Source organism: Phragmites australis, chromosome 6, assembly GCF_958298935.1.
Source record: "Phragmites australis chromosome 6, lpPhrAust1.1, whole genome shotgun sequence".
NCBI lineage: Eukaryota > Viridiplantae > Streptophyta > Magnoliopsida > Poales > Poaceae > Phragmites > Phragmites australis.
In genome coordinates this window covers 4401767-4423799 of record NC_084926.1, presented here as the reverse complement: position 1 = coordinate 4423799, position 22033 = coordinate 4401767, and the positions used below count along the sequence as shown (strand labels likewise).

The 22033-nt window shown below is 44.6% G+C and overlaps 1 protein-coding gene across 2 annotated transcripts; it reads left to right on the top strand.

Moving 5' to 3' along the window:
• Positions 1-17907: 17907 nt before the first annotated feature.
• On the top strand, positions 17908-20693 carry LOC133920363 (probable trehalose-phosphate phosphatase 4). 2 transcript variants are annotated; one of them, XM_062364984.1, is made up of 10 exons: positions 17908-18299; positions 18407-18547; positions 18656-18727; positions 18825-18902; positions 18995-19048; positions 19186-19287; positions 19412-19559; positions 19744-19814; positions 19921-20013; positions 20106-20693. In XM_062364984.1, the coding sequence occupies exons 1-10, from the start codon at positions 18051-18053 to the stop codon at positions 20178-20180; spliced, it is 1083 nt and encodes a 360-aa protein (XP_062220968.1). In that variant the 5' UTR covers positions 17908-18050; the 3' UTR covers positions 20181-20693. The 2 variants fall into 2 exon arrangements, with proteins under 2 accessions (XP_062220968.1, XP_062220967.1); XM_062364983.1 differs by having other exon boundaries at positions 18404-18547.
• The last annotated feature ends 1340 nt before the right edge of the window (positions 20694-22033 follow it).

The window sequence follows — 22033 nt, the reverse complement described above, 5'->3', positions numbered from 1 at the left end:
AAACTCTCAAATGCGAAACCTTCAACTTTCTCCAAAATGCAACTCATTAGAAGTCAAATTCAAGATCGAGCACAAGAAAATTCAATTGGAGATATAGCATGCCATGCTAATGGCCTCAGTCTAAAACTTCCTAGGAGTCCTATGCTCATCGAGCATCGTCCTAGTCATCTCCAACAAAGGGTGATTCTTTCTCTCAACCACGCCATTCTACTGAGGAACGTGTGGGGCATAAAATTGATGCTCAATGGCATGCTCAAGATAGAAAGTATCAAAGAGATAGTTCTTGAACTCGGTGCTATTACCACTGCGAATTGCTTTCAATGCACTAGGGAGTTCTTTGAATAATCTCAAAGCCAAGATTCGAAAGTGCGAAAATACTTCATCCTTTTTCAGAAGAAAGAAGACCCAAGAGTAGTGAGGGAAGTCATCAACAATGACAAGAACATACCACTTTCCACCCACCGAACGAACCTGGGAAGGATCAACAGTGTCCATATGAAGAAGTTCTCCCGGTCGTTCAGTAATCATCAGATTGACTGGTGGGTGCAGAGCGGCAACCATCTTGCCATACCAATAAGGAGCACAAACAAGGTTCTTCTCAAACTTGAGCTTGAGCAATCCTCGAATCAAACATAAGGCACTCAAACGAGTAAGCAAATCAATGCTCATGTGCCCTAGTCTCCTATGCCATATCCAAAGCTCAAAAGAAGGCCGTGCAATCAAACAACGAGAAGAACCAAGAGACTCAAGAAAATCAGTTCCAAAAACTCTCCCAAATCTAAAAATTCGGCAAATCAAAGCTCCAGAAGAGTCAAGAACTCGAGAAGTATCGCGTTTAAAACACACTTCCAAGTCATCATCTACAATCGAGATACAGAGAGAAGATTATATCCCAGATGCTCTACCAAAGCCACATATTTGAGAGTAAAACTCTTATTCACCCTTACCATATCTTTAGCCTTCAATCTTCCTTTCCGATTATTCTCAAAAGTGATGTACTCGTTTTGTTTCATCGAGGTGAGGCTGGAGAACCATGATGCATCTCCGGTCATATGACGCAAATAACTGGAGTCGATGAGACACTTGTTCTCCAGGCCTCGACCTGCCACCTACATATGAGAAGAATAGTAGATGGATGGCTTAGTACTGGGATTAGACAGAAATCCCTTGTCTAATACTGGGTCATCCGCCCTGAAACAGTGAAAGCAGGTGAATGCAGATCAACACTAGCACACTGGGGGTGAGAACCATGACGAGAAAAATGTTGTCTGCCAAAGCGTTAAGACTCAAAGCCTCTTACACGTGGACCAAAACCATATGAGTCATGGTAAAATCCACGTCGGGTAAAGCCTCTGGAAGAAAACTGACGAGCGTCTAAGACTCGTGGGAGAGAGAGAGAGAGGAAAAGACTCATATACACCAACAGAGGAGCAGTACATGTCCCGGGTACTCCACTCCCACTCACGCCGCTCATCTCTCCTACGATGAAAGAAAAACCCTCTCTTTAGTAATAGGTGCAGTGATAGCGTCTCTCGGAAACTTGACTACCGGTTACTCTAGGCTCTCTCGTTGGGGCTCTCAGCTTAGGTTGTGGAGCTTTCTTGGGTTGTGGCGCTGAATTCTTCTTGGTAGGATGTGATGTGGGTTTCTTCTTGATGGGTTGTGGTATGACATTGATTTTAAACTTCTTAGCTTCTAGGGTAGTAGGTGTGATGAAAACAGTCTTAATATCTCCATTGTAAGAAAAACTCTCAAATCACAATCTAAGAGCCAAACCCGCCTTGTTAGCATATATCTTGGTCTTGGTCAAGATCATCCATGAGTTTCTGAACTCGCCCTCTAACCCAGCTGAGCTTGTCCTGAAAGAGCATGCAAGTGGAATAGTTTGTCTACACATATTTCAAACACCCAACACTTGCCAATCTAGATTTTAGCTCTTTAAGATATTTGTCTTTCAGTTCAACATTCTTTATAAGTAAAGGGCAATTCTTGTAAGCATCTAAGAGAGTAGACCTAGACTTCTCCTCAAGAAGCTTCTTCTCAGCACTCTCAAGCTGACTGGTGACTTGAACATGTACATTCTGAAGCTCGGCAAGTTCAGCCATTGTCGGTGTATCAGGAACCAGGGGTCCCTGAGTCCCGAGACCGGGCCGGCCATCCGCCACGCGTCACCATCCCGCGAGGTCCGCCCTGCAAGATAAGAAGAAGCTAAGTCCCGGGAGAAGGTGCTCGGGGTCGCCGCCTCTGGTTCCCGAGCACCCCAGTTCCCCCATGATCCGCGGAGTCCAAGTACCGGGAAGAAAGTGTTCGGGAGAGAGTGCTCGGGGCTGCACGTGGCAGCCCCCGAGGGCTCGGTTCCCCGAAGGTTTCCCCCAGTGCTAGGGAGAGAGTGCTCGGGGCTGCACGTGGCAGCCCCCGAGGGCTCGGTTCCCCGAAGGTTTCCCCCAGTGCTCGGGAGAGAGTGCTCGGGGTTGCACGTGGCAGCCCCCGAGGGCTCGGTTCCCCGAAGGCTTCCCCCAGTGCTCGAGAGAGAGTGCTCGGGGCTGCACATGGCAGCCCCCGAGGGCTCGGTTCCCCGAAGGTTTCCCCCAGTGCTCGGGAGAGAGTGCTCGGGGCTGCACGTGGCAGCCCCCGAGAGCTCGATTCCCCGAAGGTTTCCCCCAGTGCTCGGGAGAGAGTGCTCGGGGCTGCACGTGGCAGCCCCCGAGGGCTCGGTTCCCCGAAGGTTTCCCCCAGTGCTCGGGGCTGCACGTGGCAGCCCCCGAGGGCTCGGTTCCCCGAAGGTTTCCCCCAGTGCTCGGGAGAGAGTGCTCGGGGCTGCACGTGGCAGCCCCCGAGGGCTCAGTTCCCCGAAAGTTTCCCCCAGTGCTCGGGAGAGAGTGCTTGGGACTGCACGTGGCAGCCCCCGATGACTCGGTTCCCCGAAGGTCTCACCAGAGTGCTCGGGAGAGAGTGCTCGGGGCTGCACGTGGCAGCCCCCGAGGACTCGGTTCCCCGAAGGTTCGCGCAAGATCGTTCGACGACCCGAAGGGTCCCCTCGCCGGGGTGTCAGCCAGTCAAAGACGCAAATGCCGCATTTAATAGGCATGCGCGGCCTGACATCCTGACATCTTGACATTCTCAACTGCCCACGCCCTAGTGTCAGACCCTGCCATGTTCTGGCAGGGGGGCGTGGGTCCATTGAATGCGCGGGTCCCGTCCCGTTTCGCCCGGGCGCCTCGGGATAACATTGCCAGAATCGAAGCGCTCCGCCTGCCACCCTGCCCCGGCAGAAGGACAAGACATGGTGGGCCCTCTTAATGGCGTCGGAGGACCTCCGCAGTGGCGGGTGGTCGGATACACGCCGCAATCTTCCACCGCCCCTGTCACTTCGCCGAGACGGAATGATGACGCCTTTCTCCATGGCACCTCGGCACGTACGCCCCCTCTTTCCCATTCAGGATAAGTCAAGGTCGGCGCGCCTATAAAAGGAAAGGGGCTCACAGCTCACAAGACAGACAGCTCAAGAGGCACACACTCACGACTCATCTTGGGAGAATTCCGCCTCAGATCCGGAAGCCCTCAAGAAACATCCGAAGCCTAGATCAAAATACGGAGAACGTCACGAACAAACTCAAGCCAAGCTAGAACATGAGAGCCTCAAGCTCGATGTAGACAGCTCACTCCTGTAACCAGATACATCCTTAGAGAATTCCCTTCAAGAAGAGATATAACACACACACAGGAGTAGGGTGTTACGCGCCCGTGCGGCCCGAACCTGTCTAAACCCCGATGCACCCATCTTTCTTGCACTAGGTCGATCATCTCCCACCACCAGCCACGTCATTTATTTTCGTTCCCATTTATTTCCCCGGCAAGCTCGTTCAGGATCATCCCCCCGGCCGAATCTCTAAAAAGGGGTCTCTCGAGATCCCTGCGATAGGAGTTCATCCTCCGACAGCCATGATAATCAAACAACTCTCACACTCCTCAACATTACTAGACCTAAGTAATGCAAGTTCAGTAGACACAGACTCATACATAGATCTAAGATACTTCAACTCATGCACAACTTTCTTAAGTAACATATCCTGTCTAACAAGAGCATAATTCAAGGTATCGTCTTGGATGGAAAGCTGGTCATAGGAAGGCAATACCTCGGAAGGATTAAGCTCGGGGTCGCTGTCGTTATCATTGTTATCCGCTATGAAGGAGAGGTTGGTGAAGTTCTTGGCCTTCTTCTTGCTCTTCACTTGCGGTTCCTCCTCCTCTGAGCTCTCATCCTCGCTTGGAGAGGTGCCATTGTCGCTGAGAGCCGCTACGAACGCCCTAGAAGCTACCTTGGTTGTCTTTTTGGCCATCTTGTCGTGGTTCTTTTTGAAGAAGGACTTCTTATTCTTCTTCTTGTGCTTGTTGTAATCGTGGTCAATGTTCTCCTTCTTCTTGAGCTTGGGGCACTTCGTCTTGAAGTGAGTAGTTTCACCACACTAAAAAAAAACTCAAGAACCCCCTCTCATTCGGTCTCTTTTGTTGTTGTAGAAGTGAGTGAACTTCTTCACAATGAGCGCAAGATCCTCATCATCTAATGCGTCCATCTGCTCATCTGTAATAGAAACCAAAGAAGACAAAGAAAATCCACTCTGTGAAGTGTTAGCATAAGAAAAACTAGCTCCAGCTTGATTGTCATCACTAGGTTTAGAAACCAATATCATGTTCTAAGATAGGAGGTTTTCGAGATTGATCCAAGCCGGCTTGGCTATCTCGATAGACTTGAGCTTGCTGAAGAGTTCATCATAAGTTAATGTGTTGTAACTTGGTACTCTTCAATGCTTGAGATCTTAACTTTCCATATGCTGCGATCAAGAGCATAGAGAAGCTTGATTGCTCTCTTATGGTCAGAATAGGGCAAAACACCAATGGATTTAAGGTTGCTAACAATTCTATCAAAATGAGCAAACTCAGCATTCAAAGACTTTCCAAGGTTTTGTACGAACATCTGGTGTTTCTGGTTGTACGTGCTCTAGCGTCTGGCCTTGATCTGGCTAGTACCCTCATGAAAGACACTAAGAGTCAACCAGATCTCACGAGCAGTACGGATGTACTGAACTCTGTCAAACTCATTATGACTTAGGCTAGTGAACAATATATTACGAGTTTTATTGTTGGACTCATATTGTTCAATCTGGGCTAGAGAAGAATAAGCAACAGGAATCACATAGTTGGCATTTACAATCTCCCATATGCACTTCCTTGGCTTAGGAGATAAGCCTTCATGCATACTTTTCACTATGAAAAATCTCGACCATCGAAGAATAGAATTTTCTCACTTCTCTCCATTGTCGCATAATGATCACAAAGCCAGTTAAGATCAACAAGTGATCAAACCAACTGTACGAATGAGATTGGTGACTAGAGGAGGGTGAATAGACACCTCAATAAATTTCTTTCGAAATCGATATCCTTCTTCTATTTCGATCACCCAACGACCTCAAAACTCAAATGGAAGCAAAAATAGAGAGAAATTTTAACAAGAGAAATTAAAGCAACACAACTCCACTGATGATATATGAATCATATGTTGCATATAAGGTTAATTCATATGTCTTAGCACTCGAAAGGTCACAACTTGCAAAGAAACAAGAAAAGATGAACACCGAGCAATAAAACTCTCCAAGTTGATTATCTAGAGGCAAGAAAATTCAAGACCTCATCACATAAGCGTGTGCACGAATTTTATGCCTGTAGCAATAAGAAGAATGACCTCACAAGGTGTTGAAATTTCAGCCAAAAAAAAAATCAAACCCGAAAACAAAAAAACTTGCAAAATTACAAGGAAACTAATAGAAGGAAACTAGAAGGAGGTGAGCATAATAACCTGAAGAAAACTAAACTTCATTGCAGCAGAGATCAGCCATAATTTAGACAGATTACAAAGATTTTTCCTCACAAAACTCTCACCTAATACAAGGCTAAGCACTCACATTCCTCTCCTATAAAACTCTAACACAAGACTTTCATATCGAAGGCACAAGGCTCTCAAAATAGCTGGTTCATCTCCTCCCATAGCCCTACTCCTCTATTTATAAGCCTAAAAAATTTGACCGCTAAGTTTCCTACTTTTTTCCCGAAACATCCCTCTCTTGTAATACATTTCTACATACTACCGAGAGTATTTTGTTCTATTTTCTTCTCAATTCATCGGACGGCCGTGGCGTCTTCACGACTTAGCTCTCAACGTAAGCTTCGCTTTGATGTAACGTACTCCTTCAGTCCTTCCACGTTTGGAGGCCAAACCGCGAAACCGTAGCATGCTTCTCAAAGCGTGACTCCCTACTTGTTTATATATTAAGCAAGCGCTATGATGTCGACGCGTATACACCGCCTTGCGATCCTGACTGCTAGCGAGTTTTTCCAGCTCCCGATTCCTCGAGTCACCTTATCACTTGCACTGGTATCCCCTTCGTTTGACTTTATCAACATGCCGTCTCCATCCATCTTTCATACTTTACTTGACCTCCACGTGTTCAGTTAAGATCACCCTTGATTCCACCCAGCCTCTTTGATCGTCCGGCACCAATTACTCTGCTTAGCTCCGATCATCCTGCCATCGACCGCCAAGTTACATCCATTATCTGCACAACATGAGACAAGCAAACACATATCTCAACTCCAATTCTAGTTAGTTTATAATCAATATGCTCAAATAAAATCCTAAATCAATTCAAATCACATGAAAACTCAAGCAAAATCAAAAATCATCAAACCAAATAAATATCAATATCAATCACTCATCATAAATAAACAAAGACATATATTAACTTAGTTTCTCAACTTTCATTACCCAACTTGAGCCATGTAATGCACGAGCACTGCCGTCTTCGAGCTCGCTCAATTGCAGCCAGAGGAGAGAGGCCGTGCCTCTTGTGCAATGTCCAGCCTAAGTATCACCTCTCGCACCATGTGGAGCTGCATCCGAGCGCCACCGAAGATGGCTTCACTCCATTTCCTGGGGGACCATGCCGTGTTGCGCAACTTATTGTGGAGGATCATAAGAGCAGAACGGCCAGCCACTGGTATATTCAAAGCCTCCTTCACTACATCTATGAAGCCTGGGACTTGATCCAAAACTGCTCAAACTTGAAATTCGCGTGGCGGGGACTGGGATGACCGCCGGCGAAGCTGGATGGGAAGAGGACGCTCCCTCACTCATCCTCTCTCTCTAGGCTAAGATGATCCTGCATGGGAACAAGTTCGCGCGAGCTTTCCTCGTTTCCATAAGGAAAAAAGCAACGCAATTGTACATGTTAAGGTAGCATATGCGATATGCCAGTATCATCAAAACACAATTATGCTGCCAGTCATTGCGAAGCTTGCTCGATCATTGCTCGATCTGATACGATATAGTCTTCCAAATAGAAAATTCACAGCGAATGAAACGTATGCACGTACTTTTTTTTTTAGGAACGCGTCTGGACACGTTTTTCATTCAAAAGAGGAGAGAAACGACCACACCAAAGCGAATTAGAGCAGTTAATCACATCATTAGTGGTTTATACGGTAAAAACAAACACGATCTACAGATTAGAACGTAGAAACAACTTACACACTTACTGAAAGGAAGATTGAGTTATTTTGGTGCGCATCTTTTGGCTGGGACAATCCGAACCCAGAGTATGAATCTATCTAGCTAAGTTTTGCATCTTCTTCTTAAAAAAAAGTTAAATTTTGCATTTGAGGCTCGGAGAATACGAGAGGTTACAACTAGTGATCTGGGAGCTTCTAATAACTAATCGGGTCCAATTCGACAATTACCACTCCGACTAAGTATCATACCTAGATCTCAAATATATTATGCATTTGTCCTGGTTGTTAAGGAAACGGACCAAATTGGGACCGGTTTTGCAAAAGCACCTTTTCTTGCAGATTAAAGAAAGAAAAAGGCAAAAAGCAGTAGCAACAGCAGCAAGAGGAGAAGTAAGAAAACGATGGATACTTAGGTGGTGGGACGCGGAAAGCGATCGCGTTCTTTAACGCGACCATGTTTTTGCCGTCTCAACTTTAATTTCCCTTTCATTTTCTGCGCACTAACAAGCCTGGCCGATAGTGGCCCTGAAAATCTTAGTTCTCCAGCGCCAAGTGCGCGCGCAGATAAAATTTCTTTCGATCTTTCCATCTCTAATACGCATGGCGCCCAATGAAGCTTCTGAACAAAGCGCGCGTACAGTTGATGACATCCCTAGCCATTTTTGGACAAGCTTGACCAAGCTGTTTTGCTTGCAAGTGCGCACACAGACTCAGAAAACAATTCTAGGGAGATTGGCAGTAGTATACTAGTTAATTCGTTTGTTGTTCATGGTTGTTGCCATCACTAACACTGAGTGGAGTTTTTTTTTCCTTTCACCTTTTTAGTGAAGAATATCTGACCGATTTACAGCGTAACAGGTTGAACATATATCCCCCAATGAAAGCGGTTCAGTGCCCGACTTAGGTTGTAGAGAATTATATGTTAGTTGACTCTTCTTTCTTAAGGTGTTTCCTTTCTAGGTCAGAACACTTGACAGCAAGAAGAATCACAACCAACCCTGTGAAGTAGCAGCAGATTCACGCATAATTGTACGGCCAAGCATATGCACATTTTATATTTTTAAAAGAAATATGCACGTTTAAATTTACATCACTATCTCAGTTGCAACCAATTTTATTCCCGGATTAAAATATAGAACATTACAAGGACGAGCTGCAATTCCAAGTTCCAACTGAACTCGACTACACGTAGAGCTGTAGGCTATATCAGTTCTTACTTCTTTCCCTGAAGAACTCGACGACAAGTGTGGATGTACGTACAACACTATGGTTAAGCTCTAGATGCGAGCCTTGTCGGCGGGGGCTTGAGCTCCCATCTCGTGTACCCCTATAGTGGTTTCTAATAAAGACAACACAATGGTTAAGACTCTAGATATGAGACTTGTCGATGGGGGCTTTCCTCCGTCTCGCGTACCCCTATAATGGTCTCTAACAAAGACAACACGATGGTTAAGGCTCTACGTGCAAGCCTTGTGGGCAGGGGCTTAAGCCCCGTCTCGCGTACCCCTATAGTAGTCTCTAACAAAGATCGGCTAAGGAGGACCTTAGTCTAAAAAAATAAAAAAACTCAATGACAAATTGTTCTGTACCAGCTCGAATAGACTCTGTTTTGTCCTATAGGTGGACCAGTAAAGCAAATTTATAACGTTAGCTCATTGTAATTTTTAACCCTCAGCACAATTAACTACTGCCAAAATGTGGCGAGGTGCGTATGCCACGCCTCTCTTCCCTTATAGTTGGACAAATGTCCCGGTTCGATGGATTTACTCTTCTTGATTACCACGCAAAGCACTGTCATTCTCCCTTCCTTCTGCTTCTACGTGGCGGCCCACAAAATCTACCATAAGTTTGGACAGCAACCAAGTAAAACCAAAATGGTGTCAGTACTGAACTAAACAAATTCTCAATTCAACAAGTCAATGCTCTCACCGTTTCTTGATTATATGCTAGGGGGGCACTATGCATTTGTGGCCTGGAATACTACTCTAACGTAAGATTCTATTATTTTTTTTGGAGTTTTCATGCACAAACTAGTTCATCCTAAAGTTTAGGAGCAAATCTTCCTTGTGATGACAGAGGCCATCAATTATTCGCTGCTTCCACCTTGATAACCATTAGTGATGGCTGCATGGTAAGGCACCCAAGGAGCTAGCACCGAACCCGTACCTCATTGCTATTAGGAAAAATCGCTCGGTAGCATATGAGCTCCAGGACGGGAATTGGATTCACATTCCGAAACATAACGACTCAGGAATAGCTACAAGAATTCATATCATTGTGGTCTAATTAAGGTTCATGATATTGAGCACCAACCTGGCATTTCAGATAGTATTTCTTAAAAGTGGACGTCGGAAGAACATACAGTGACAAATCTGCCTACGATATCCAAGTCCAAGGTTCGTTTTGTCGCTTCAACATACGGTTAGTATGGAAGGCCCAGGTTGAAAACAAATGCAAGTTCTTCGTACGGTTGTTGGCACACGATAAGCTCAACACCTCGGACAACCTTGCAAAAAAGAAAGGCCTCGTAACAATGTATGTGTTCTTTGCGATCAACAAACAGAGACGATGATTTATTTATTTTGTGAATGTGTATGCAAAGGAGGTTTGGATGCAGCCACAATAGCAGCAACCCCGAAACCGTCAGGAAAGACAACCAACATCTTTTTCAATGTGAGTTGGAATATTTGGAAGGAGAGAAACAGGAAGACCTTCCAGAATTCTAGTCTCCAACCAAGTCAGGTTTCAATCTTGGCAAATAAAGACGTCATGGTGAAAATATAAGCGTTTTTGACATTTGTTTAGCTCTCTCTTTTATGTGCATATTAGAGGTGTTTGATGCTATTGTGTGCTAAGGCTTCTATTGTTTGAATTTTTATAGTTTCGCATCCTCTTTGTGTTGACCAAGTAGTATGCTTTATTGTAAAATCTCTTTTCTTCTTTAAGGAATGGCAGAGCTCCTGCCCTCTTTCAAAAAAAAAAAAGTTTAAGGTGATTATAACAGTGGCCAATTACATCAATACTCCACCCTCACATATAACATTTCTTAATTCTATGAATTGGACTACATGTGTACGTCTTGTAACTTTTTTTCATCAATTTTTGTTAGATAGATGTTAGACCAAGAACATCTAACGTTGATACCATATTCAGTTTCATCCGACAAATCACTTCCCTCTCTCACAAATGTCAAGTTACATGCTCCCTAACTCCAGCAGTATTTATAGCTAAAACCCGTGCACTAGCCTTTAACCCAAAGGCTCTAAAAAGTTGTGAACACCGGATGATCCGATGAGAACAATAGTACTAACATCGGATCATATGGTGAGTACACTCTCACAAACTAGCCGTTGTAACCCCACTCAAGCTACTGTGAACACTGGACACACCGGTGTATACTTCATCTTCATCACCGGACTATCTGGTGAGTTATTTTTAGCCATCTGAGCATTTCTCTCTTCTCTGTGTAAATTGCTCCGGTGTATGCATCCGGTGCACATCACTTCATCACCGGACTATCCGATGTGTTGACTTCAGCCAACCGAGCCAATGCAACCCTCTCTAGAAAAAATAATGCTTTGGTGTTACACAGCCTTCATCATCGGATCATCCATTGCGTTTAACTTCGTTCTACCTCTTTGCACTATTCATTGTCTGGTGTATTGTCCGGTATTTATTCCATTTACACCGGACCATCCTATGGGTTGAACCTTCGATCTTCAGCGGTTGCATCCTTCTTTGGTAATAATGATCCGGTGCATTCATCCGTCTCAACACCGGACCATTTGGTGGGCTGAGTCTTTTCTTCTTTTCTTTGGAAATGCTCCGATGCAACTCTCACTGATCACCGGACTATCCGATGAGGCTTAACCTTCATTCTTCATCACATCACCTTCTTTCAAAGAATTGCTCCGATGCAACTCCCACTGATCACCGGACTATCCGGTGAGGCTTAACCTTTATTCTTCAGAACAACACCTTCTTTGGAAGAATTACTCCGGTGAGCACTCTACTCGAACACCGGACCATCCGATGAGGTCTTCTGGTCTCTGTCCCATTTGACAAACATACTCCGATGAGTTCAAACACCCAGAGCACCGGATCATCCGGTGATGCAAATCTTCATGTATTGCATCCATGAGACCTACTAACAAATATTCTTGACAAACATGTTAGTCTCATTAACTATATTATCATTAATCACCAAAATCACAATCATAGCACTTTATAGTCCTTTTTGCCATTTTCGGCACAATCTCCCCTTTTTGGTGATTGATGATAACACAACCAAAACAAGTGATAAATAATAAATGATACCAAATGTAAAGATCATAAGCAAGCACAAAGTCTTACCACATTGTTTGGATGCATGTTCTTACCACTTAGTCCCCCTTTATTGTGGCTCTCTTTTTCTCAATTACCACTATCTCCCTTGAACGACCTATGCAAGAGCTTCTCTTTTGTCAATCTAGGTGTCTAGCATCTTTTCTTCTCCCCCTTTATCAACTTCGGCATGCCTAGATATTTTTCCTTATTGCTACAATCTCCTTGAATTGTTCATCTTGCTTTCATCTTTCAAACTTCTCTCCCTTTGTCAACAGTCTCCAAAAAAGGACTATAAACACATGTTGAACTCACGGAAAAAAACATTAGAGCACATAAGAAAGAGTTTCACAAATCATGATCCAATAAAAGGATACCAATAGTATGGATATCACTACACATGAAAGATACCAATTATATGCTATGAAAGCACATGGATTATAATTTATGAAACTCACATAATATAGTCTAAACTCCCCCTATGTGTGTGCATACATATGATGAGAAAGAAATATATGCACAACTAGAAAATATGTCAAGATAGGAAGTTTAAGCTATATTATGCATGGAGGTAGCTTAAATAAATAAAAGATTTGACAATGATACCAATTGAAGCATTTAAGTATTTCATACCCCCGGGAACATATTGATTGCTCCATGAGACTACAAAGATGTCACTAGAAACACAAGTTAGTCTCAAAATCACAACCTATAGGATATACTTCTCTTAAATGTGTGCATACAAGTGTTAAATACTTGTGAGACATATATATGCTCTTGTTATTGATAACAATAGGGATTTATCCTATAGATTAGATCATAGCACATAAAAGATACGAATTGTAAAAACTAGTACCATGAAATAAACCTACAACTAATAAACCATATAGGTTGCTCATGGGTTAGAGATAAACATAAGAAACCTACCATATAAAAACCTACATTAGATATTGCAATAAATTGAAATAAGCATATGCAATCCTAGATAAGGGAAATAAGCTAGAAGCTAAATAAAATACATGAACATAAGTCTAGCTATACTTACCTCTTTTTACTTTGGATGGGAATTTGGGTATGAGATGATCATGATCTTCATCAATATGCCTATCTTGTATAGTTGGCTTCTTTGATTGAATAGTTACTTCATTTTGTAAGACAAACATCCAAATCCCCAAGCCGAACTTGTGCTTCAAGTCTTCTTTCGAACATAAACTGATTGAGGCTACTTCATATTGGTGATGACTTCCTTAGCCACCCAAATGGGTTGGTTCCACCTCCGGTCCTTTTTTCCAACTATGTGTGCAACCACCTTACAATTGTCCTTTTTTAGAACTTATAGTGGTTGCTCTTGCTCTTGATCTTGTAGTTGAGCTTAGTGTAGAGGTTAGAGGTCTTGTTGGAGAGGTTAATCATCTTCTTCTTCTCCTTGGTCTCCTTCTCCTTCTTGATGTAATCAATTGTGTTGATCAAGTCTTTAATAGAGATAGGATAATCAACCTTGGTATTGATCATCTTCATATTCTTCTATATCTTTGAGAAGAGCTTGGACATCCTAGAATCAATTTCTTCATCACTTGATATACTTTGATCATCCTCTTCATAGCTCTCTTTATCTTGATCACCATCATCTTCGCTTGAGCATAACTCTTGATCTTATCTCCTCATCCTTGCCTTCATGTGTTGATATTGAGCTTGTTTGCTTGTGAGAGCAAGATTCTTGGTATTGAATGAGGAAGAAGTTTTCACCCCCATATTTATTGTCATCTTATGGGTGGTGATCTTGCTGGCTACTTGACTTGGAGTCATTTTATTGGTGTCATTGTTGTTGTAGATAATGGAGACTATCAACTTGTACTTTGAAAGAAGAGCTTGAAGTATTCTTCTCACCACTTGACCATCTTCAATTTGCATCAAACCTAACTCATTGTTCTCATTAACAAGAATGTTCAAACAAGAATACATATCATTAGCACTTTTATGGGGTAGTTGCTTAATATCATTAAGCTTAGTAACAAGCATATGATATTTATCATTGTGCACATGATTAAATTCATCAACATATATAGATGATAAAAGAATACTCTTAGCTAATGCATCTAACTGCCTCTCCTTATTGGTGATGTGAGATCTCATCCCTTCCTCGGTGACTCTCCAAACATTCAACCCTCGGGCTTACAAATAACAAGTCATTAGAATTTTCCACCGAAGAAAGTTTATTCTATCAAAAAGTGAAGCAATATGGGAATCCATCCCAACCCTGAACGTCACTGCTCACTAGTCGGTGTAGCCTAACCGATCACAATAAGACTAAGGCTCAAATGCCACTTGAATTGGCGAAACCTTGTGAAAGATATGAAGCTCTGACACAAATTGTAGAGCCAGATATGAGCCCTAGCTCTGATACCAATTGAAGGGATCGGTGACATCCTAAGATGGGGTAAATTAGGGTACTTAGAACTCTTTCGGCTCCAAAAATAACACAAGATAAACCTATATAATTTTCTATATAAATGTGTTCTAAGTTTATCTAGTGTGTCTACTCTACTGATCAAAACGCTTGCTACCTATCTAAGAAGGTAAATTGCAAGAAAGTAAATGCGGAAACGTAAATAAGATAGAGAAAGCAAACTCGGCACAAGTATTTTTTTCCTGTGGTATCGATGGCATGAATGTCACCCCTAATCTACATTGGAGCTCCACAAAGGATATACTCCCGGTAGGCACCCAGTCACAGCTCTTAAGCCAACAAGTCACAAAGATAAGACCTCCACCCAGATAAGCCACCAAGGCAAGGTCTCACCACTAGCTTCTCTTCCGGTTCCTTGCCGCCGTGATGACTTCAGAGCTTGAGCCACCAAGGCAAGAGTCTATGTGTCCCCGCACAATCGTCTTGTCGTCGCTCCACACTAAGTCGGAGGGTCAACAAGCTTGCCGATGAGTCACCAAGACTCCAAGGTGTCGACGTACCACTTGGTACAAGGTTGGATCACTCCTTGATCCACTCTCTAGGTAGCAATCACTAGCAACACTCTCTCTAGGCCTATAAGCATTAATCACTCACTAATCTTGTGCTTGATCGCCTTGGATAATCACATTAAGCACTTTCGTGGCTTGGATATCTTTTCAGGTGTACATGAACTTCTTTAGACTCTAGCAGCACGCCACACCTTCAAATGATTGAGTGGAGTAGTATTTATAGCCTCAAACCCGCGCACTAGCCGTTAACCCAACGGCTCTGAAAGTTGTTAACACCAGATGATCCGGTGAGAATAATAGTACTAACACCAGATCATCCGGTGAGTACACTCTCACAAACTAGCCGTTGGAACCTCACTCAAGCCTCTGTGAACACCGAACACACTGGTGTATACTTTGAGTTATCCTAAGCCATCATAGTCTTTCCTACTTCTTTGTGTAAATTGCTTTGGTGTATGCATCCGGTACACATCACTTCATCACCGGACTATCCGGTGCATTGACTTCAGCCAACCGAGCCAATGCAACCATCTCTGAAAATAATTCTTTGATGTTACACAACCTTCATCACTGGACCATCTGTTGAACTTCATTCTGCCTCTTTGCACTGTTCATTATCCGGTGTATTGTTCATTTCATTCACAACGGACCATCCTATGGGTTGAACCTTCAATCTTCAGCGGTTGCATCCTTCTCTGGTAATAATGCTCCGGTGCATTCATCCTTCTCAACACAGGACTATCTGGTGGGTTAAGCATTCTCTTCTTTTCTCTGAAAATGCTTGGATGCAACTCCCACTAATCACCGGACTATCCGGTGAGGATTAGCTTTCATTCTTCATCACAACACCTTCTCTGGAAGAGTTGCTCCGGTGAGCACTCTGCTCAAACACCGAACCTTCCACTGAGGTCTTCAAGCCTCTCTCCTATTTGACAAATATACTCCGGTGAGTTCAAACACCCAGAGCACCTGACCATCCAGTGAGGTAAATCTTCCTGGGACTTCTCCAATTCAGTCTAACTTTGTCCCAGCTGCGGTGGCTTCTTCATGTATTGCATCTATGAGACCTACTAACATATATTCTTAACAAACATGTTAGTTACATTAACTATATTGTCATTAATCATCAAAATCACAATCACAGCCTAATAGAGCCATTTTCGCTACAGTCGAACGACAAGGGCGGGTGCAACCAATGTATCAGCTACGCTACCACCAGCTCATGGACCGACGAGGCCATGAATGATGTTGACACCCCATCTACACCAACCACATCATCACATGCATGGAGAACGCGAAGCGAAGAATGAAGAAGATGACCACATACGCTATTTAATCGGAGGTGTTCTGTGAGTTTGACTCGCGGATGTAATTAACTAGAAGCCTTTCAAGACCCTGGGAACTAGAAGACCACGTTGCCCAAGTTAGATTGCCGCCAACAGCCTATGGAGTGCACACACATCGGGACCTATATTTGTATTATCTAATATGAATAAAATGTATTCCCTATCTTTTGTCTTTCGTCTATTTATTTTGTGTACTTAGGTACACTGGCACGTCCGCACCCTTACACCCTAGACTGAGAAATTCTAGATGGATTTCTCACGTCCAAACACTTGGCAAAGGAAGACATCATCACGAAAATAGAAGCATTTTGGGCATCTGTTTAGCTCTCTTTTGTGTGCATAATAGAGGTGTTTGGTGCTATTGTGTGCTAAGGCCTCTATTGTTTTATTTTCTATAGTTTCTCATCCCCTTCGTATTGACCAAGTAATGTGCTTTATTATAAAAACTCTTTTCTTCTTTAATAAATGACAGAGCTACTACCCTCTTTTTTTTAAAAAAGTTTAAGGTGATTATGACGCGGTCAATTACATCAATACTCCACGCTCACATATAACATCCCTTAGTCATGTGAAATGGACTACATGTATACATATTGTAACTCTTTTTTTCATCAAATTTTGTTAGATAGATGTCAGACCAAGAACATCTAACGTGGATACCATATTTAGTTTCATCCGACAAATCACTTCCCTCTCGCACAGACGTCAAGTTACACACTCCCTAAGCCGATGGATGTCAGCCTATATCACAGTATGTCCATGGCTCAACACCGAAGAGGATGAGATTATAATACTAATTAACCTTATAAAGAAGAAAGATTATCACAATGGCATTCCCATGTTCTAGCTAGATATGTAGCTAGGACTTGTAGACCAAGTATAGGGTTGAACACAAGTCCAATACACGGTTTAATACATGCCCCTTAACCTTCTTGGTTGTGTCATAGAGAGCCAAGATCGTCAAGTTGACTATTTATAGGACTCCATTCTCAAGATCTTTTATGTCTCCTGTATCAGTTACTAAATCAAGTAGCTAATACGCATAATACAATAATTATGATATCATAATCATAAATCGTATATAAAAGTCAGTCGCACATATATCGTATATATTTCGAGATATTTCGTGGCCGCACAGGGTTTTCTACAAATCAGTCACTCCACTGGTGGGATAGTAGAATCGATCGTAGCCTACTAATAGAGATCGGAGGATATCATTCGCTATTTACACATTTACATCTATTTACTTATTTGCACCAATAATTTTTCTTGTACTTCGGACGCATAAACTAAGAACGTCTTCCCTACACCGAAGCACGTTACTGCTTACCCTTGATAGCAGTTTCCCCAATGTGTGCGTGCGATTGCCAGTAGCTTCGAGATCCGCGGTAATATGAAATGGCAACCGGAAAAACATTCATCTTTCACTCTAGAGTAAGAATGGATGGAGATTGTGTATGCGGCCGCATGCACATGTGGAGCTGCTTTTTCCCTTGCCCTGCATGCGCTACAAAACAAACAAGGCGGCAGGGCAAGCGTGCACCAATGCCACTGCGGCAGCCCAGCGAAGCAGGACGGGTGGCGACCACTCCGCCCCACACGTCGGCTCCACTTGGGATGGCCCATCTGGCCCCACTCCTCGGCTATAGCCTATAAGTACCCGCACTTCTCCCACTTCGCCCTCCACCCACCTCAAGCTCCGAGAAGCAAGCGCACAGACTCGATCCCAGCCGTGAGGCTAGCTGTTCGTCTCGTCCAAGTGCTTCGCGTTCGGACGAGACGATCGAGAAGGTGGCGGCGCTGCGTTCCACGAGCTAGTTGCCCGGCCCGTTGGTGGTGCACATGACGAACCAAGACATGGTCGTTTCCGAGATGGGCATTGCAGCCGGCGCGGCGCTGCCGGGCCCCAGCGCGACCCTCTTGGCCTGCCGAGGTGCGGCCGCCGGCGCCATGTCTCTGCGGCAGACGTACCTCGACCTCGCCGCGGCCGCCGCGCGCTCGGCTAGCTGCACCTGGGTCGACGCCATGCGCGCCTCGTCGCCCACCCGCACCCGCTCCGCTGCCGATGTCGACGAGTTCACGGGCTGGATGGTGAGTTCTTTGATGCGCTCGTCTTCTTGACACGCGTCGCTGGCTGGTATGGTGCATGGGCTGTTGCCTTCAGGTGCCTAACCTCTCGTGTCTCTTGGTTCTAGCAGAGGAAGCACCCGTCGGCGCTTGGAAAGTTCGAGCAGATTGCCAGCGCGTCCACGGGGAAGAAGATCGTCGTGTTCCTTGACTACGACGGCACGCTATCACCCATCGTCGCCGACCCCGACACGGCCTACATGAGCGACGCGGTGAGGGATCGTACTGTACTGCGCCGAGGCCACATCCTTTCATGACCGCTGGCCTAAAGAGTTCTTCCTTGACTGACGTTTCCTCAACTTGGCGGTGTACGTGCACAGATGAGGGCGGCGGTGCGCGACGTCGCGAAACACTTCCCGACGGCGATCGTGAGCGGGCGGTGCCGCGACAAGGTACATTGACTGCGCCATTTGTCTTGATACCGCGGACACTCGACAAGCTCGCGCGCGTGTGCATATGCTGATTTGGCTTTCTTCTTGCGCGGTGCAGGTGCGCAACTTCGTCGGCCTCTCGGAGCTCTACTACGCCGGCAGCCACGGCATGGACATCAAGGGACCAAGCTCCAATGTACGCTCGCTCTCTCCACGACGTCTCGTATCATCCTCAATCCTCCCCACTACTTTCGCTGATGAATCTGTCCCTCCCATGCCAATCTGCAGCCCGAGTCGGTCCTGTGCCAACCTGCAAGCGAGTTCCTCCCCGTGATCGACGAGGTATGTATGCTACTAAAATCAATCAACTCGCCTTGCTAATGAGGATTAATTAGAAGAAGAACACTTGTCCATTTCTGCTTCAGTTGATGCACAAGGAGATTAACATGGTCGCATGCGGCAAATCACATTTTTGTCAGGTGTACAAGGCACTGGTGGAAAAGACGAAATCCACACCTGGAGCCAAGGTGGAGAACAACAAGTTCTGCCTGTCCGTCCACTTCAGATGTGTAGATGAAAAGGTAGGCAAAGCCTTACTCCATCTTGGGATGTCAACCACTTCAACGCAAGAACCGCACAGCAGCCGCATCACGCGTGGTTAATTTATCCTCATCATCTCTCTTAACTACTTCCCTCTCCCTGCAGAGATGGAATGCTTTGGCTGAGCAAGTAAAGGCTGTGATCAAGGACTACCCCAAGCTAAAGCTCACTCAAGGGAGGAAGGTTTTGGAGATCCGTCCGAGCATTATGTGGGACAAGGGCAAGGCCTTGGAGTTCCTGCTTGAATCGCTCGGTACGTGCGTTACGCCAAACTCACTCCCCTCCGTTTTTGTTTTTCGCTGCCGATATCTTTATATTCGTGCATGTCAGTATCATCACAATCTTTCTGGTTTCGGTTTTTACTCAGTACTTGCGTATCACACCACTGTCTAAAAAAATCGGCTGATGACACCTCGCTATTTGCTATTCCTCTCCAGGATTCGGCAACTGCAGCGACGTCCTCCCGGTGTACATCGGTGACGACAGCACCGACGAGGATGCTTTCAAGGTACAGCGCGTCAACAATAAGCTCTCCTATCTCTCGGTGATTTCGACTGTTCCATTCGTCTTGCTCAATTTGATAACTAATCTTCTTGTTTCGAAAACCATGACAGGTGTTGAGGAAGAGGGGTCAAGGCCTCGGAATTCTTGTTTCCAAGAGCCCCAAGGAGACCAACGCCTCCTACTCTCTCCAAGATCCAAGCGAGGTCAACTTCGCATACCTGACCAGGAGCCAGGCACCATCAAATTTCTGACATCTTTTGTTGCATCAGCTCAGTAAAAATGTCACCTTTTGCAGGTCATGGACTTCTTGCTCCGGCTGGTGGAATGGAAGCGGAAATCGTCGCCGCCGATGGTCCGCCCGAGAGTGTAGTTGAGCAGTAGCGGAAGAGCTAGGACGAGGCATCGGTCGGTCGGTTGGTCGACTGGTCAATCGATCGATCGAATCGGTGTCCAATCATACGAACATACCCCACCACCAATTCTTTTTCTGACGATTCTTGTGGTGGCCTCCAAACCGGACTCGTGGTGGTTGTTACATGTTTTTCGATTCCTTCCCTGATCGCTCGCTGTGCCCCCGAGGAAAAGGAGGCCACACAACTCAACTCGTCGCCTGCCCCCGTCTCTGAAAATGTTTGAGCAGCAGCAACGCATGTTGGTGCTACTGTCTAATACAGTAATCGTGTCCATGTACTAGTACTACCCCTTCTCGTTATTTTTGTGGTCGTCCCATGGGTTTGGAAGGCATCTGCAAAGCTACCTGCCGTCCTAGAACCTTGCCAAGGAAAGAAGGTTCACTTCACCCCATGTAACTCTAGCTAGGCTTCAGTTCGTCCTCTTGCACCCTCTCTGTAAAATGTAGTAAAACAAGTAATGGAATTATTGCATGCGTACATCCTAGATGCCATGCAACTTTGTTTGTTCTTTTGATGATCTCACGACAATAAATATATATCCACTGATGCAAGCGTGAACCGTAAAAAGGCGGCAACACCGTACAATAACTTGCCGGAGGCATGTGAGCAGCTTGCTGCATGATCTCCCTGCCGCAGCCTCACCTGCCAGCTGCCAGTTCTTACCATGACAAGCTATCTCTCCATGGAATACCAATAAGTATACAATCAGACGTGTCTGGACAGCTGATTCGTGTCATGCAGCTGTGATTAGTGCGTATTATACGGCGAGCTCATGCATTATTTTTCAGAGTGTACTGTACGATGGGAGCATCTCATTACGAGATGGCTAAGCATACCAGATCTACAAACAAGAGCCGGCCTATACGAACTCACGCTGTGGATCCCATGATTCCTTGAGACATACAATAGGATCGTCCAACCATGCTGTGGTCCTTACCGATCAATGTGAACGCAAGTATTTTATGGTGCATCAATCTTTGAACAGTACACGAGTAAGTTCTTGAGATATGATCAGATTTGCTGGCATGTAAAAGAAGTACACGGAATTAGACGCATCTGTCAATTAACAATATCTGTGGTTTGTGGCCTTAATCAGGCCGCAACATCCTCTTAACAGTCATTAGGCAGCCCTATTTTTAATCACCAGTAGATGCATATCTATATACATTAAGTGAGTAAGTGACAGCTGAAGCCTTCTTCTCCCACCCCCTACCCCCTGTCCAGATATATGATTCCTCACAATGCAATTATTCGATGCATATTCTCATGTGGTTGCATTGTGTAGTACAGTGCAGTTTTAGAGCACTAGCGCATGTTCTAGCAGTGCTTACAAGGTCAGTACTACTTAAAATGTGCATCTTTATCAGAGACCATATGCAGGCCAAGAACCCAGAGAGATCGAGTTGACTGTTGGGACCACCAATTATCATTGCTACCTACCTGTGTTATATATATAGTAGTACATACTCCAACTATAAGTATATAAGTATACTTATAGGATAAATAACTATATCCAGTTTACTTATGTTTAATATCATACTAGGAGTATGAATTTCTGAAAGTACATACTAGTTTTTCTATATATATATATATATATATATATGGATAGGATGATCATAACCATGCGGACTCCTTTTTATCTGCCCCAAAGAAGGCTTATTTCCTATGATGTGAAAGGAGTAACTGGCTCACTGCTGCTGCAAATGGAAACACTGGCAAATCACACACAATAATGCGCTTCCCTTGGACTGATATTAGTGGCTTCTTGACTGCCTGTTTGGCTGTTTGTCCTGCATGCACATATAGCTAC